Raw genomic sequence first — 16,885 nt, forward strand, 5'->3', positions numbered from 1 at the left:
AATACAGATTTTCCTTTTTTGTGCTCTGCAAATTGCCAGGCCAGTCCTTATTAGACTGTGAGCTCTTTAAGAGCAGGCGAGCTTGTCTCTACCCTCTGTAACATCTCCATGCATAAGTTAGCTCAATATTTGGAGTATGTACCGAGTAGCTATCAAAAGATGGTGGTTATAAGTAATTAATGTTGTGTGCTTAACCAATAGGAAAACCTTACAGTTAGATCGATTTAAAAATAAAAGCATGATGGAAACAGGTGTTTTAGGAGCTTCCCCCATCCCTTTTCAAAGAGGAGCATTCCGTGATACCCAGGTACATTTTGACACATCTGGCAAATCACATGACAAGAGTTCTAATGCACGTTATTATTCCTTAGGGTGCCAAGGATTCACCCATACGTCGGACTGTGAAAGATACCCTTTCCAATCCACAGTCCCCACAGCCATCACCTTACAACTCCCCCAAACCACAACACAAAGTCACACAGAGCTTCCTGCCACCGGGCTGGGAGATGAGGATAGCGCCAAACGGCCGGCCTTTCTTCATTGACCACAACACAAAGACTACGACCTGGGTAAGGTTGCTGCATTTATTTGGCTCCGTTTTCGTCACGAGGTCTGGCATGGAAGCCTCATTTCTTCACTCTGTATCCACGATTCTTATGGAGAAATGTCACCGACACTGACGTTTGTCTCCAGAGGGTCTTCTCGGCCTGTTTCAGGACCCTGCAAGTGCAGGCCGGTGGGAGCGGGTGACGGCGGGTGACACGCGGGTACAGGTCAAGGACCAGCTTTGGTCTCGGCACCAGGTCGGATGCCTTTTCTTCATAGCACTCCGCAAAAGCTCTAGCTTTGGCAGTTTATCCTATTTGGGGCCGGGGAGGTGTGGAAAGCAGCGCTCCATATTGCTAGGATTTTGATGCTACCGCTTCACATCTCATGATCGTTTTTAAAATAATTTTTTAACACAAATTTCGTCAGTTTCTTTTTGCATTTTTATCGACATTGCCCATCTTTATTTGATCTGTCCTTTTAGTTTTTACTGTTCACCTCAGATTAGTATTTTATACTCCTGTGCTGCAGGTCATACCTTTAAGTGTGGGCTAGCCATACTGAGGGACTTTGGTTGTAAATTTGTGAACATTTTGTCTAAATTGGTTTTTCTTATCCCACTGCTCTTCCACGTGCCCTTGAGTCATACTTGAGAAAGAATCTGTGTACGTTATTAATTTAGGCAACGTGAGATTAATTAAAAGTAAATATGCATATCTTTGTATTTCTCTGCCAATTCTTTTTTTTTTTTTTTCTGAATCAGTGGTGACTTATTTATTGTAAGCATATAGTTCTTTTAAAAGTCCAGTGGTGTTTTTCTACTCTGTGGTCTCTATACTTACATTAAACTGAAATGGTTTCTCTTGTTTCTGACTATTTATGAGGCTGCGTAAGGTTTCTTTGTCTTGCCCTCACTCCCCCCATTTAATGGTCTGGGTACAGAGTTTAACTCGGCCCTTCCAACATCCGTGTTGCTTGCTTAGAACTGATGTGACGCGAAAGCCCGTTGAGTTTTGGTGATTGTCATGGGCCCTAGTCTTTGGTCTTGGATCAACAGTGAGCACACACTCTTAGCTCCCATTTCTAGTGAAAACACTGAGTGTCCAGTCGGTAGAACGCCAAGCAGTAGTACTGTGTTAATGAAGAGGCCTGGACCTAAACGACTGGGTCTGTCATTTATGCGTTTCCTGTCATGTAATGTTAACTCGGTCCCTTGAGAACTGGACTAGATGGCCCAGATAGCTTTCTCTCCCGAATGCTATGGATCGTGGTACAGCACGTCTCTACGAGGGCATTGCAGGAATTCGGGGCAGAACTGTGACTGTGCCGTTTTATTGCAGGACGTTTAACATCCTTGGTTCCCGTCCCCGAATTCTAAGAACCACCGTTTCACCCCCCACCCCCTCACACGAAGGGCCTGAAACGCCCCCACGCATTTCCAAACACCCCTTAGTGAGAACCACCCTAAAAGTTCTTCCTGTTTTGAAGTAAAAGAATGGCCTGCCAAGAGAATTTATCATTTAGATCCTGGTGGCATTCATTAAACTCATAACTACCTCTAAGGCGTCTAATAACAGGCAGCTTTGTGTGACTCAACTTTGAGTCTGACGGTGATATTACAGGGTTGTGGAGAAGATGGGCATGAGGGACAGGCAGCTTTGGGGGACATACACTGATGGAGATTGGTTTTTTAAAGTCTTTTTTCCACGTTGACGCACAACCCGTGGCTGTCCCGCTAAGTGCGCCCATTCCGACAAACCCTCAGCCAGAAAGGAGAACTCCAGAAATAGGGAGTAAATATTGTAAAAGTGGACGGATTAGCGTATGGAGCCACTGTGGCTTGCCAACATAAGCTATGATTTTAGTAATGTGAACTGGCTGAGTAATCAGATCCCCTAACCTTTCCACAGCCTTTCACGCCGTCACTGCGGCGCAATCGCAGCTGGGCAGATTTTATTTTAAACAGCACCAGTTTGATTTACTGCCTGCGTCGTTGCTGAATGGAACCCAGTTTGAATTTCTAGTCGTCCCTGTTTACCCAGATACTCGTTATCGACTAATTTACTGACGTAAAACTTCAATCCGTCAAAACAGCATTCCATGCCTGCTGCAGTTGTTGAACATCCTTGCAGCGACAACGGGAAATCCCACGAGTCCCTGGCCGCCCGTGAGTACAGATGTGCTAGCACAGCTGTGCCGCCTCTCGCAGATGGAGGCCCGCGTAAAACTCGTGCCGTCGGAGGCACGCGCTGAGTTGCCTGATGATCTCGACGGAAGATGGAGAGGGGTAGAGGGAAATGTAAAGATTTTTCAGTTTAAGCCCCGTTTTGAGGTGGTCTGGGTTTGCTTCAGTTTTTAGAAGAGAACAGCATAGCCGGATCTTAGATCCGAGCGTTATAATAGAAAAAGGAACAAAAACTGGTAGGGCAGGTTGAGAATAATGAAAATGGTCCTCATTATCACCCTACATGCTCTTGCTTCCTGCGCCAATCAGAAGCGCGGAGGTTCAGGCCAGCGTCAGCCCTATGTACGTCGGCAGAGAAGGTGCCCTCCGAAGTCTCTTTATAAAGCAGCCTTACAGGGAAGCAGGGTGCCAGCCGTCCCTCTGAGCCCGACAGCAAAGGCCTGTCCACGACGTGCTCATCCCTCAGTAACACCTGGAAGGGACACTCAGCCCGTGAAATAGTGACAAGCCCTGTCCATCTGAGGATTCCCTGTGGCCAGACTTGCCAGCAATTGGCTCACTTGTGCCCACCTGGGTCAGGCTGTGGATGCATGCTACAGAGGGACCGAGCAGAGATTACAAGAGGCCTTCGGTTTGCCCATTCTTTCTGCTAAGGAAGCAGCTAGAAGCACGTGCCTAAGAGTGCATATGTATTTTTTACAGGACAAAGCATTGGCTTTTTTTATCAAATATATTGGGGTAACATTGGGTAATACAATTTTATAGGTTCCAAGTGTGCAATTTGATGATGCGTATATGGATATTGCATTGTATGTTCATCGCCCAAAGTCAAATTATTTTTGTAGCAAGAAAGATTATACCTTAAGTTTCAGGTTTGTTTTCTACCTGGGACTAAACTAATAAAACTTACTGTAGCTTAGGCATGTTTGTCAATCTCTTCCATGATGGAAAACCACAGTTGTTTTTGAACCAGCGAGCATTCCCGTATGTATGTGTGTGCGTACATATGTGTGTGCGTACATATGTGTGTGTTTATAGGTGTATGTTTTAATGATTCTGCTAGGAGACTTTTTGGTTTTTTAGAAAGATATCAATCCTTGCAGTCCGTTTAAAACCCCTTTCACCTGAAATGAGGGAAACATTCGTGAAATATCGAAATAATCGTGAAATAGTGAGCGCACGACCAGGTGCGCTTTTCGTATTTTGTTCATTTGCATTCATATCATTCGAGACCTCATTCGTGTTCCAACTTATTGTCTTCCCTAAAGTTATCACAACTCATTTGAGGCCTCGGCTGCCGTCCGCCTGTCCCATCAGCTTGGGGGTGCTGCCTCCGTGGTTGTTGAGGGGGTTCAGTGGCAGGGGGTTCCGTGTGTGCTCTCGGAGCTTGAGGGAGGGCAGCTGCTGCTATTATTTTTGTTTTTCGCTGGTACGATAAAATAATGTGACCCGTAAGGGCCTCTAGCCCTAATATTCTGTGAATTCTGAGCTTCTACACAAGGCCATTATAGCAGACCTGGGAAATCAAGTTTATTTTATACTTTATGCTCCCCTCGCCTCCCCCAACCCCTGCCTGTCGCCACTTTAATTTCACCCTTTTTCCCCCCTTTAAATCACCAGCTTTTTACCAAAAGAGCTGGTTGTCTTTCACAGTAGCCTGTGCATGGTTCCCAGGCTGGCCTTGCGTATAGCATCCAGAAGCCCCTGCCTTCTTTCACATGATAGTGGTCTCAGCTTTCTCTAAACCTAGCATGGGCAGGGGCTGTGTGGGTTCCCAGGGGTCCCCTGTGGTTGTGGTATTAGCTGGTCCAGCTCAGAGTTGCACTGGGTGGATAGCTTTTGTGGAGTTTGGTGCTCTGAGTTTTTCCTCTGTCGTGGTTAACCTACCACAAATGTTTCCCAGATTATCAGCTGCTTGGCTTTCTAAATCCTAAATCTACTTAGTATATCTGTTTACACTGCATGTGTTCCAGTATGCTGCAGAATAATGGACCTATTTTATCCTTATCCTTATCCTTTTTAAAAGCCTATTAGTGAGGTCCAGGGTCAATATCCATCATAAACTGCTCTCATGTTTTATTTCTTCAATTAAAAGTTTCCTATAGTTAACAGAAAGCAAAGGTTAATTTTATTTTTTTTGTGATTTTTTTTCCTTATTCTTAGCAATTCCAAAAATCTATCACTTTGTTATATAGTCTAGTGATACTAATGGTTAAACTGTTGACTTGGGCAAAAAAAAATTAACAGCTTTATTGGGATATAATTCACATAACATACAATTCACCCATTTAAAATATACAATTGAATGTTTTTTAGTGTGTGGAACAAATATGTGAAACTATCACCATAATCAACTCCAAAGGCAACCCCATAGCCGTTAACAGTCACAAAGTGAGTTTTGTTATTTTCCAAGGTTTATGCCAATTATTTCATTTTCACGTTTACTTGGGAAAATGCCGAGGCAGAAAACCTTTTAGTCGTTTGACAGTAATAAAGGCCTTCGCAGAATGAAATGAACGTTATTTTTAAAGATTTTTTTAAATCTTAAGCTTGTTCGATAATTTATTATTCTGAGCTTTATCCTTTGTTTTCTAATCTTTTGAGTTTGCAATGTGACTTCTCTCAGCTCTCTTGCATTCGTTGGGTCTGTACAAGTGAGTAGCAGCTCCCAGCCCTGAGGTCAGAACCTCTGGGCAAGTTCTCATTCTCTCTGAAACGCGCTTTCCTCGTCTGAAGAAGCAGCAACCCTGTGCCCAGCCGTCTAACAGGGCCAGTGCAGCGTCATGTTTCCGACTGCTCTGTTCATTATAAAGCCTGACTGAAGATATCAGTACATATTTCTCTCTTGTTGGTTCTCTGTGGTATCTTATGAAAAACCTTTTGCAAACCTTTAAATATTAGGACATAAACGAGAATCTAACCTGTAGAACTTGAGAGTCTCAGGAAAGTTGGATAGTAGGCGTGTGACTTTATGTGATTATGTAACAAAGTCGACTAGCTCTGGGGTAGCACCTGGCTTGACAGTCAGACCAGATTCAGAATCTCTGCCTTAGTTCAAGGGCGAGTAGAAGGGAGAAGCAAGAAACGCGAATGCTGATGGAGAGACTTCCTAACGTGGTAGGCCGGCTGGGAGGCCTCCTCTTCACTGGCATCCTTCATTCTGGTTTCCATAGTAACGCCACTGCTGGGGCTCTCTTCCTCTTCACCTGCTCAGGGTCTTGGGGAAAGCGGTTAGTTAACCCTTTATTTAAATGTTCTTACTCTCCTTCTTTTACTAAGGACAAGGAGCAGACAGAGTGGAATGTTTTTAGAGAGAGAGATTCAACCAGGCTTCCTGCACAAAGACGAGACTCTCCCCTCCCCTCCCCTGCGCAGGCCAGAGTGTGGCTCCATGCAGAGGCCACCACAGCTCCAGAGGGGAGGAGCCAGTAACCGCACACAGATGGTCACTCTTAACACCTCTGCCTTTAAATTTTTCTTGCAGGAAGATCCACGTCTGAAATTTCCAGTACACATGCGGTCAAAGGCACCTTTAAACCCCAATGACCTTGGCCCTCTTCCTGTGAGTACCCTGGAGACTCATGGACAAGTCCGAAAATGGTTATTCATTCATTTGCCCACTGTTGATAGAGAGGCCCTGTGACCTCTTTCTCCAGGCTTTTGGGATCACATTATTCTGTAATTTCTTAATAGATTTGGGTTCTGTGACTTAAATCTGACAGCACGTACAGTTTGCACAACACCCCGTATGTGGGAAAGACGTTTCTGAATTGCTAGCTGCTAGTAGCAGGTAGCTCTTGTAACTGGGATGTAAGAGGCAGTCTTTCCAGGTGACAGTTTAGGCAGCACACGTTTATTTTGTAACTTAGCAACCACCAAGTTCCACCCATAATGCCGATTTCGTCATAGGGACAAAAAAATATTAAAAACAATGGGAGAAAAAGGCATGGGTAATCTCGGGAGGTTTTTGTAAGTCCGTTAGCCTCCAGATGCTCTCAGTTTTTCTCCCTGGTTGATGACTTTATAAATCTAATTTTTTTATCAGTTTGTTCACTTTTGGGGGCAGAGTAGGATTAAGCTATGTACTCCAAGTTGGATTTCGAATGAAATTTTCACCATGCATCCTCCTCAACCCACCCCCAACAGGGGCACGAAGTGAGGGAGACTCTCAGACTGTTTTAAACTGGCAGGGCCCTGGGGAAACCTGGGTGGTGGTTTTCCAAGTATAAGAGCCTTTTTTTGTCACCTGGTATGTGATGTAATATGGCAAAACCTGAAGCCAAGAAGGTTAGGGTTCAATCTTCATTCCTCGGGTTATACAAATATCCCTCGCTCTCCAAATCTGCTCGGTTCCTGATTTAGATACAAAGAGCCCAGAGAAACCGTCTGGAAAGTGAGCTGAGAAAAGGAAAGACTGCCTGTGGTCCGGACCTTTTGGGTTCCTGGGCGCAGTTCAGATATTGAGAGCATGCCAGCCCCCTCCTGAAAAAAATCATCCAAGTCCGTTTGGTTCCTGAGGTTGAACAGGGAGGGCTTACAACAGAGGCTTACAGATAGCAGATTCTTCAACCACCAATGACCTGAATAAAGCATCTGTGTCTAACGTCTTCATAGTCACCTGCCTCATCCCTTTGGCCCTCAGTAAATATTTATTTTGTCAAATGAGCCATTCCACCCCAAATTCAACGGACGTTTCCCTCAGGAGCTTTTGAACTAGCAACCCGTTCCCCAATCCTCGCGCAGTGAATGCATCTGAGACTGTGAACATGTCACCCGCCGCTAGGCGTTGTCAAGGGTTAACTTGAAATAGTTGCAGTTTATTCTTCATGTACAAACATACCCCAGGAGAGAAGAGGAAGAAAGGGGCCCCAGAGTTTTTTAATTTTGCCTTTGACTTTTGACATGACCAGCTAATTTTATATTCTCTCTCTCTCTCTCTTACCCCCCATACTAGCCTGGCTGGGAAGAAAGAATTCACCTGGATGGCCGAACATTTTACATTGACCATAGTAAGTAGACGCTGTTATGGACACGCAGGGATTGCAGGTGAAGGGAGGGGGAAGGTAATTCAAATATTAGAGTGAAAGCTTTGTCATTTTACTCTCTGTCTAGGCAGCCAGGTGTTGTGTGGAGAGAGTGATACCAGAGAATCAGTGCCCTCGTACGGTACTGTGCATTCACCCCAAGTTTGCTTTAAAATAGCCCAGCAAGCTTTCACCCAGTTGTGACCTATTAACTTTTTAATTAAGAAAAAAACATTTTTTGGTTTATGACCCCTTTTGCGCTTTTAATAAATACACTCTGGTAATAGAAAATAAGATTAGAAGTGATGATTGAGTCAAAAATCTATGCGCGTGCAGTGCTTAAAGCAGCGTTTGAGATGTTTAAACACTGCCTTTGCAGGTCGTAGGGCAAGACGCCCGTTCTGACTTATTTTCTATTCATAGCATGTTCCCTTGCACCCAGTACACTAATATATGTGCGGTTCTTTTCTTGAAATTGTAGTATACTTGCTGTAGACATTTGCTCCAGCACCTAAGAACGTGTGGTTTCTCATTTCAACTAAAAGTTAAACTAATAAAAGTTTGCTTTTAGCTTGTGTTTTTTTTTTCTTTTTCGAAGTGATATGTTCTCCATATTTGTATATCTATTAAAAATTCTGAAAGCGTGTATTAAAATGGAGTCTTTAAATAGATGTAAGTTCAGATCACGTGCATTTCGGTAGTATTTTGATCTTCGTTGTCATTTGGTCTGTAAAAGGTAAGTCTGCTCCAGGTCTCCCCAGCCTCACATTTTCTTAACTCATCATCTTGGCTCATTAAGCACATGGATGAGCCAGTTTCTGGGAAGGCGAGCCTTGAGGAATCCTACATGGCTAGGGCTTGTCACTTCCCCTTAGGTTCAATGCCTCTTCTAGGTGGGATTAAGTCACCAAGTGCATCGGAGACAGAACTCTGCTTTCGGGCACCAAGGATTGAGGAGTTATTATAAATTGAATTCAACAAGAAGCCCAGCAATTCAGAATTAAACCAAAAGTAGAAGTCCGAGATGTGTTTAGGGGTATAGGCTACCTTTTTGGTATAAATCAAATAGATCAAGGTACATAGGCCTAGTTTTTGTGTTTGACCAGTAAAGACACTAATTTGGTTACTTTAAAGTGAGCATAAAATTGCCGTTATTAGTGCTTTAAAATATATACATTTTCCTTAATATACTTTTTATAATTTTCTTAGCATAATTTGCTAAAAGAGGAGCGGATCATACCCCCTTCCCATTAAAAACAAAAAAAGTCTATTTTTCAATTTTTTTGTGCGGTACGAGTTCAGTTTTCAAAGATAGGTACAAATAATAATGATCATTGCGTTAAAGGCTTAACCGCTAACACAACTTTGGTGTGTGCTGCACACGACACGGTGGCCTCGTTCCAGCGGGTGATCTCATCCTCAGGGCCACCTGTAAAGAGCTTCATGGATGTTCTTAGTGTCCTACAAAGACCGAGGAAGCAGAGAAACGCTGCTGAAAAGGGCCAACCTCGGGAACATCAGAAATAACAAAAACCAGGGAAGGCGCCTTTTCTCATGCGCGCCCAGTGTCGTGTGCTGTAGATGCTTTGGTGGCTCGAAGCTGGTTCGTGGACGGTCAGCGCGACGGCGTTAGGACGCTTGTGCCTGGTCGGAAGGGGAAAGACGCCGCCCTGAGAAGCAGCATCGCCCCCTCCAGAGCCAGGCCTGCCTTCTCCTGTGCGCAGGGAGGCGGCAGGGGGAAGTCGGTTGCCTGGCACATAAATTTCCAGGCGGTTCCTTCTTCCCAGTCGGTCCCCGCCTCCCTCCCTGCACTCCGGAGTTCTTAGATATTCCCAGTTCCTCTTCACAAAGAGCACGTGGCAGGGTCTTTTTTTTCCAGAGATTAAAATTTGCCCTTGCTCCACCATACTGAGAGGTTCTCTTAACCAGACATAGTGTAAATTAGGCCAAAAACTACAGAATAAAAGGATCTGTTTATGAGAACCTCATTAGCTGTTAATATTAACGTTTCTGCCATTTCTCTCTATTCTGTCAAGGTTTACTCCATAGGAGCAATAAAGGGATAGAGATCAGTGAGACAGAGCTCAACTCATATATGTCTTTTCTCTGAAATCCAGTCTCTAAAAAGTGCGGAGTACTTACCTGAGAGGTTTTATCAGGCTAATAAGTGTACTCCAAAATGGGTTAGATTACCGGGTAGGTGACATTTAAGAATGTCCTTACCTTACAAAAGAACTTCTCTTTCTAAACAGTTTTCCCGCATATGATTTCTAGCAAATTTCAGCATCTCATTTTGCTGTCCTGCTACCTACCAGACAGAAATGAGGTCATCCTTACAAATGCCATTTTACGGAAAGCCACCATCTTGTAAGTTATGCAGAATCACCCTGTCTTCCAGCATTTCTGGGACAGGTGACTGCACACTAAATGACAAAAACAGCATCGCACTCATCTTTTAAATAGCTAGGTTACTTATTTTCAGCTTCATAAATTCTTTAGAAGTTAGACATTTTCAAGATTAATAATATTCACTCATCTTAAAGATTTAATCTCAGAAGAGGTGAATGTTCAATACTAATCTCCTCTTTAGACACCTTGATTCATTCGGTTGACATTTATCAAATGGCTCCAATGTCCCAAGCCTGATGTAAAAGGTTAAGGGAAGGTCTTCTGAATCTCTACCTCTCTTAGGAATCATGTAATTCTTCTTAAAGACTAGATATGCCCAACAGCTGAGCACTTGGCCACTGGTATCTGTATGCAAAGCTAGAAGAGAAAATAAAATTCCAGTGATGCCGAAAAATCCTATTTTAGTCTTTTCTGCCGACATTCTTACCAAACTAGTTAATAGTAGCTAAATTGACTGAGTTTTTCATTCTTCTACTTCATTCTTGTCCCTTTATTTGAAATATAATGTCTGAAAGATGAAAAGCAAGTTTAGGTCAAAAATGCTAGGAAAACATAGATAACTGGCCACCATACATTCATGTATTGACAGTACTTTGCTGCAAAATTGATCCTTATTGTAACCATACAGAAGCTTGTATAGTTCTGAAAGCCTAGATGGTTTTAAAGGAACTTTGTGGTCACCATCAGCTTCATTCGGTCATTAAAAAAATAACATTAGGCTCCCATTGCATGCTGGGAAGCGTGTTAAATGGTGGAGAGGAATGACACACAGTCCCTGTTTACGAGGGTGTACCATGAAGTATTTTAAGTGTCGTATTAGAGGAATGAACCTCTTGTTAATGTATAAAAACAGTAGCTAAGCGGCTGGATGCCAGGGATGGCGAGGGAGCCTGCAAGGGGACCTTACGGAATGGATTACGTTTCAGGGGGATCCCAAATTATGAGTCAGAGTAGTCAGGCACACCCAGTGAAGAGCAGTTCCAGTAGGGATAAGACATGCACGTGTATGAAGTTGTGCAGGTGGTACCCCATTCAGAGAAATGTGACAGCGTTGCAAATGGCCCGGCGTGGGGAGCAGGCAGGTGTGGCACATAGATCAAGTCAGAGGGGGTCTGCCAGGTTTTGGAAATCTGGTCCCTTCTGCAGGCAAGAGAGAGTTCCTGAGAGACTCTCCAGAGGGAAGGGACGGTAGTCATACTTGTTCTTTAGAAAGATCCTTTCGGCAGAGCTGTAATGAGAGTTGTGAACAGGAATGAGACTGAGGCCAGGGAAACGGTGAGTGCTCCGACCTTATCAGAGAGAGGTGAGGACAGTTTGGTGGCCTCTGCAGGTGAATGGCAGGGGAGGAGAAAGGATGTGTCCAGGTTTCAAATCGGAACAGTGAATGAACTATGCGATACTGTTCTTCAGGGACATGGGATCATGTGAACAGTTCTGGTACCGGAAGGCTTTGTGTTCAGTTTCGATGGGGCTGGGTTTTGAGGTACCTCTGGCAAGTCGAGGTGCAGATGTCAGGGATGGAGCTTGAAGTTCAGATCTGGACAGAAGATTTGGGAGTCGCCGTTAATTTACTTTCTGCGTTGGTGATAAATACCCAGTTGCTACAGTCCGAGGCAGTTATTACTTAGCTGCGTTCTGTTTCATTATTTGGTTTTCTTTTCTTCGCTGTTGCTCTCTATCACAAGAGCAACTTTTACTTTCCAAAGACCTCTGTTTTCAAGGTAAGGGACCCAAAATGCCTTTTGCTACCATCAAGGTTCCCTAGAACAGTTGAAACATTTCACGTAAAATTTTTCCCAGCATTAATTTAGATCATCGTGATCTTTGGTAGCTTTATTTTAAGACTTTACCTCTGCTTTCATTAAAGGAATTATAATACCAAACTTCGAAAAATTCCTGGTTATGGTCATTAAAACCAAATTTATTAGTCATTCTTATCAGTCTACTTACAGAGTATACAGGAAATAATTAGAATCGGTGTTTCTCAAACAAATAATTTCCTGTTCTTTTTAACCAACTTACATTATGTAGAACTCCACGGAGAACCCATTCCCCTCCCGTCCGCCCGTCTCATAGCTTCATGTGAGTCTATTCTTGTCTCCACCACACACACACACTCACTCGCTCACTAATCCATGAGGTCTTTTTAATTGCGCACAGTGACAAATCTCAAGCAATCCAGGGTAGCCATCGTGTGTTAAAACCTACATCACCGAAGTGGTGGTAACACGTGGCATTGATCAGTCTTAGTAACGTCGACTCACTTGGAAGAAAGAAAACCGCTTCCCGCCAACTTGGCCAAAGGGAAACCTTTTTCTGGAATCTTCCTCTGCTGTATCTAATTCTCATTTTTTTGGACCGCCTTAGCCGCTTTAATTGTCGTATGCATATGAGTGACACATGTAATAGATGATTCGTTCGTTTGATGTAGGATTCTTAATTGAAAGCAGGTTTTCAATACCATAAGCAAAGAAAAAGTATTTGAAATGAGAAATAATCATGTGTGTTTGTTAACTTTTGGGGGACTAAGATTTTTTTTGTGCCTTTTTTAAATTAAATGCAAATCAAGATCAACTTATAAATCCTTGAAAGAACAAGGGTTTATAATTGAAACTAAAGCAAATTGCTTGCCAAAGACAGTGTAAATAGATGGTTTTACTTTCGTCATGCATTTTTGACTGAGCCATCTTAACTAAACAGTTCGCAGGAGGTTTGCTGTATAGAGGACCATTCTCTTCTAACCCTGAAATACTAAGTTATTATCTTTGGGGGCCAGGCTGGGGAACTGGAGAGCTTTTGAAAAATCCAGAAATAATTATTTCTAAAATATTTTGGACATAGAATAGATTTGAACTAATATGCTGATTTTTTCTTTTTTATATATTAATTTTCAGATAGCAAAATTACTCAGTGGGAAGACCCAAGACTGCAGAACCCAGCTATTACTGGTCCGGTCAGTATTTTCAAGTTTGGACTCTTCAGTGTAATATTTTGGTTGCATCTAAACACACATTTCTTGTGTATTCCTGCCCACCTCGGGGGTCACTGAGAGCCTGGTGTCACAGGGTAGTTTAACAGTACTCCCATCTCCTCCTTCCCGAACTTCCAGGCGCGATACAGCCGTATTTGCCTTTTCACAAGGCTTTCATTATGAAGGAAGAGAGAATGGTTTGCTAATGGTAGCAAACCTGCACCTTTCCTTTTCTCTCTCCATAAAAGGGTGGATTACAAGAGTTAACAATCCAGATGTCCTCTCTCCCTTTTTATGTGAGACAAAGCCAGCCCTATATTTGTAGAGTTTTATCATCTCTTCAAGCCAAGGGCAGTTAATGCATGCTAACAAATCTAAGCTGTATTCTGAATCTCTTCCCGCAGTAAGTATCTGTAAAAGTTGGGGGGTGGTTGTCGCTAACCTCTGGAGCTGGCAGAGTTAAGCATCTTTATCTCTGCTGACCCTCTAACTTTCTCCTGGTCCCTTCATACATACCAGGTAGGTAAAGAGCCAGCTCTGCCGTAGGTCTGGTGCCCTCCTAAAATACTGCTGTGCACGTGTTCATAAGGAGGAGAGGGACCCACGGCCGGCCTTTCAGCAGGAACAGACACCTGGGATCAAACACCTGGGAGGAGTTTGTAGGACGGGGCCATTCTCATGGGCAGGGAGAACACCAGCGTTTTCCGTCATTGGTTAAATGAGTGTGTGGAGATCATTTGGAATTACAGGAAATGGACTAGGATCACAGAGGATTGTGAATTTGGGATTCTATTAAAACCTGGAGGAGCAAAAGGAACTAACGTTTATTATGTTCAGTGCTGACCTGAGAGGCCAGTAGGTATATTTAAAATACTAATTTCATGGCTTTCATCCGATTCGGTTCAAGTTATATTTTATATTATAAAGATGAGTCCATTTGAAAACTTAAGTGATGTAATGCAAATGCACCTTGGTACCTGGCATCCCTTGAATTATCTTGGATCTGTTCATTGGATTTGCTCAGCCATTTTGCTACAGTTTAGAGAGCCCAGTAAGACCTGGGTGAGAACAGTCAACTACTTTTTCTCTATGTAGCTTAATAAATACTTGCCTTCCTACTGAGGCTTTCTTTATATAGTCACAGTCGCAAAAAGTTGTTAGAATAGCATTTTCTCTTCTCCATCATAAGAAACAGGTACATTTAAGAAATGATGCTGTTTTCAACTGACAGAGGACTTTCGACTTGATAATTCTGAAGCTTTTTCAAATATTTTTATGGCTGATCATCTACTTTCACTCAAGCGCTTAGTCTTACTAATTACGACTGAAAATTATGTAGCATCATAAATCCAGATAGATTTTGCCCCCAAGAAGGATCTCTCTTTCTTTGCTTTCTAAGAGCTTTCTTTACTCTTTTATTATTACTAGTGATGTGTCTTTCAATAAGAGTATGTGTATTTAGGACATTATCAATAGCGTAGACATCTGGCCTTGTCGGCATTCAATTCTAAATATTTGATAATTTCCATAATGATTTCTCTCCTTACAAGTTTTTTAGAATGTGCATTTTCGTTTCTAAGACTGAGAGATTTTTTTTTTTGCCTATCCACTTCTTAATTGATTTCTAATTTTATTACATTGTAGTCAGAGACTATTGTCTATAGAATATTGAAGATCAGACATTTGGAACTTCTTTGGAAGCTCGTCCAATTTTTGTAAATGTTCTTTTTGTGTTTGAAAAGAATGTATCGTCTTTTGGTGGGTGTAGAAGAGTTCTTTACATGTTCGCTAGATCAAGCCCGTGATGTTCAAATTAATCCATTTCCATTTCTACTTTTTCCTGGCTATTTTATCTAACCAAGACAGTATGTCAAACTCCCACAACCTCTGCGGTCTCCTTCTCTTCGTTATTATTTGCCTAGGATTATCTTCTCTATCTCTTAACTCGCTGTGTGTGTGTATGTGTTTTTCCTTAACCTTCCAGTAGATTGCTAGAACACTCTTTATTATCCTTCGTTTTCTGTACTTGCTTGGAAGTGGTATTTTCTATTTCTTTTAGGGCTCACATTAAAAATTTTAACCAACATACTTGACTTAATGTCAAAATTAATCACTCTACTCTTCTCCTGGATAATATAGTACTTCAGACAAGTTTAATTCCATTCTTTCCACTCCCGTTGTTCAGTCAAGTTTTACAACTACTCCATCTTGAAACTTTCCAAACTATCATTAGTATCTTTTTTTCGACAGTATGCGCTTACCAAATTTTACTTCTATGTAAACAGATTTCTTTGCCCATCACCATTTCTTGCATCTCCTTTTTTCTTAATGACATATAGCCTCTAATTCATAGTTCTCAAAGTGTAGTCTACAGATCAGCAGTTCCAGTATCATCCAGAAACTTGTTAGAAATGCAAATTTTGGATCCCCTTTCAGACCTACTGAAAACCAGCAACTTTGGGAATGGGCGCAAGAATCTGTGTTTTAACAAACCCTCCCAGAGATGTTGATGCCCACCCTTCTGAGACCCTCCGCTCTAGCAGCAATTTCGGTGTGAGCCTGAGTAGAAAACTCATCTCGTCTGAGGGGACTTGTTTAACCACTCATTGTGGGATTCTTGGTTAACAGTCATTTTTCGTTGGTACTTTGGAGATATCCTCTCCTGTCTTCTGTTCTAACGGGTGATGAGAAGCTTGTTGTCAATCTAATTATCTTTTCTTGTCTGCGTTCACAACTCTTTCCTTTGGTGCTTCTGAAGTTTTCTCTATGTTGTTGATGTTCCGCAGTTTCAGTATCACGTATCGTAAGTGTGGATTTCTTTTTATTCTGCTTCGGACTCATTGTGATTCTTCAGTGTGGAGATCATGTCTTTGCTTCACTCTGGGAAATTCTCAGCAGTTATTTCTGTACATATTGTATTTTTTTATTATTATTTATATTAGTAACTCCTATTGGGTAATTGGTTAACTCATATCTACCTCTTAGTTTTCATATTTTCTGTCTCACTGATATATTATGGGCTCAGCTCTTCTAGTTAATTCTTATACTTTTTATAATCTACTCTTCATCAGTTCATTCTATTATTTCAGTGACTACGTTTAATTGTTCAAAGTTCTATTTGGTCTTTTAAAATTTGCTTGGTCTTTTTGGCTGTTCGTTTTCTGTCCTGTTCTTTCCTTTTATTTATTTATTTTTTTAATTTATACTTCCAGCTCTTTAATCATTCTTCAAATAGCCTCTTTCCTAACCCTTTTCAGATTATTCTGTTCTCTCTGGTCTCAGGCACGTAATACCTCCCACTTGTTATATCTGTAGACTCTCCTCAATGGTAGTTTATTGCCTAGTTCGGTTTGTAATTTGTGTGTGTGTGCTCATCTTCATTTTTTTTTTCCTATGGGGCTTTTATAAATTCTGACCTGTATTTGCTGTTAACTACTTAGATTGGGTTCATTCACCCCCAATTAGTATAACTGTAGATCTCATACCCACTTTGGTGTAGGCTTGGAGTATGAATTTCTTACAGGTCTGTTTCTTTTTCTTTTTCTTCCATTTATGGTCCTGGACAGAAGGTAAGCTTCCTTGCAACTTTCCTGGGCCAGTGGGTAGAGTTTTTTTTGTCCCCTTTTCAGATGTAAGTTTTAAGCAGGGGACTCTGTTCTGGCTCCCGAGGTCATACAGACTGGCAGCCAAGTTCTGTGCCCCCATGCGAGGATTAAAACTCAAGCCCAAACACCTGTGTCTAGGTCCAGC

At 42.2% G+C, this 16,885-nt stretch overlaps 1 protein-coding gene across 14 annotated transcripts in view; it reads left to right on the top strand.

Annotated features, from left to right (window-relative positions):
* NEDD4L (NEDD4 like E3 ubiquitin protein ligase) overlaps nt 1–16,885 on the top strand; it is a 297,333-nt gene that overhangs the window by 246,605 nt on the left and 33,843 nt on the right. For 12 of the 14 annotated variants that reach the window (XM_016129127.2, XM_016129128.2, XM_016129129.2 and 9 more), the window contains 4 exons: nt 372–569; nt 6,216–6,293; nt 7,686–7,740; nt 13,059–13,117. In XM_016129127.2, the coding sequence (XP_015984613.2) occupies nt 372–569; nt 6,216–6,293; nt 7,686–7,740; nt 13,059–13,117 (390 nt within the window). Of the gene's footprint in view, nt 1–371; nt 570–6,215; nt 6,294–7,685; nt 7,741–7,843; nt 11,271–13,058; nt 13,118–16,885 lie in introns of those variants that run through there. The other 2 variants (XM_036230088.1, XM_036230084.1) reach the window with 2 other exon arrangements.

This window comes from Rousettus aegyptiacus, unplaced genomic scaffold, assembly GCF_014176215.1.
Source record: "Rousettus aegyptiacus isolate mRouAeg1 unplaced genomic scaffold, mRouAeg1.p scaffold_m13_p_12, whole genome shotgun sequence".
NCBI classification, from domain to species: Eukaryota; Metazoa; Chordata; class Mammalia; order Chiroptera; family Pteropodidae; genus Rousettus; species Rousettus aegyptiacus.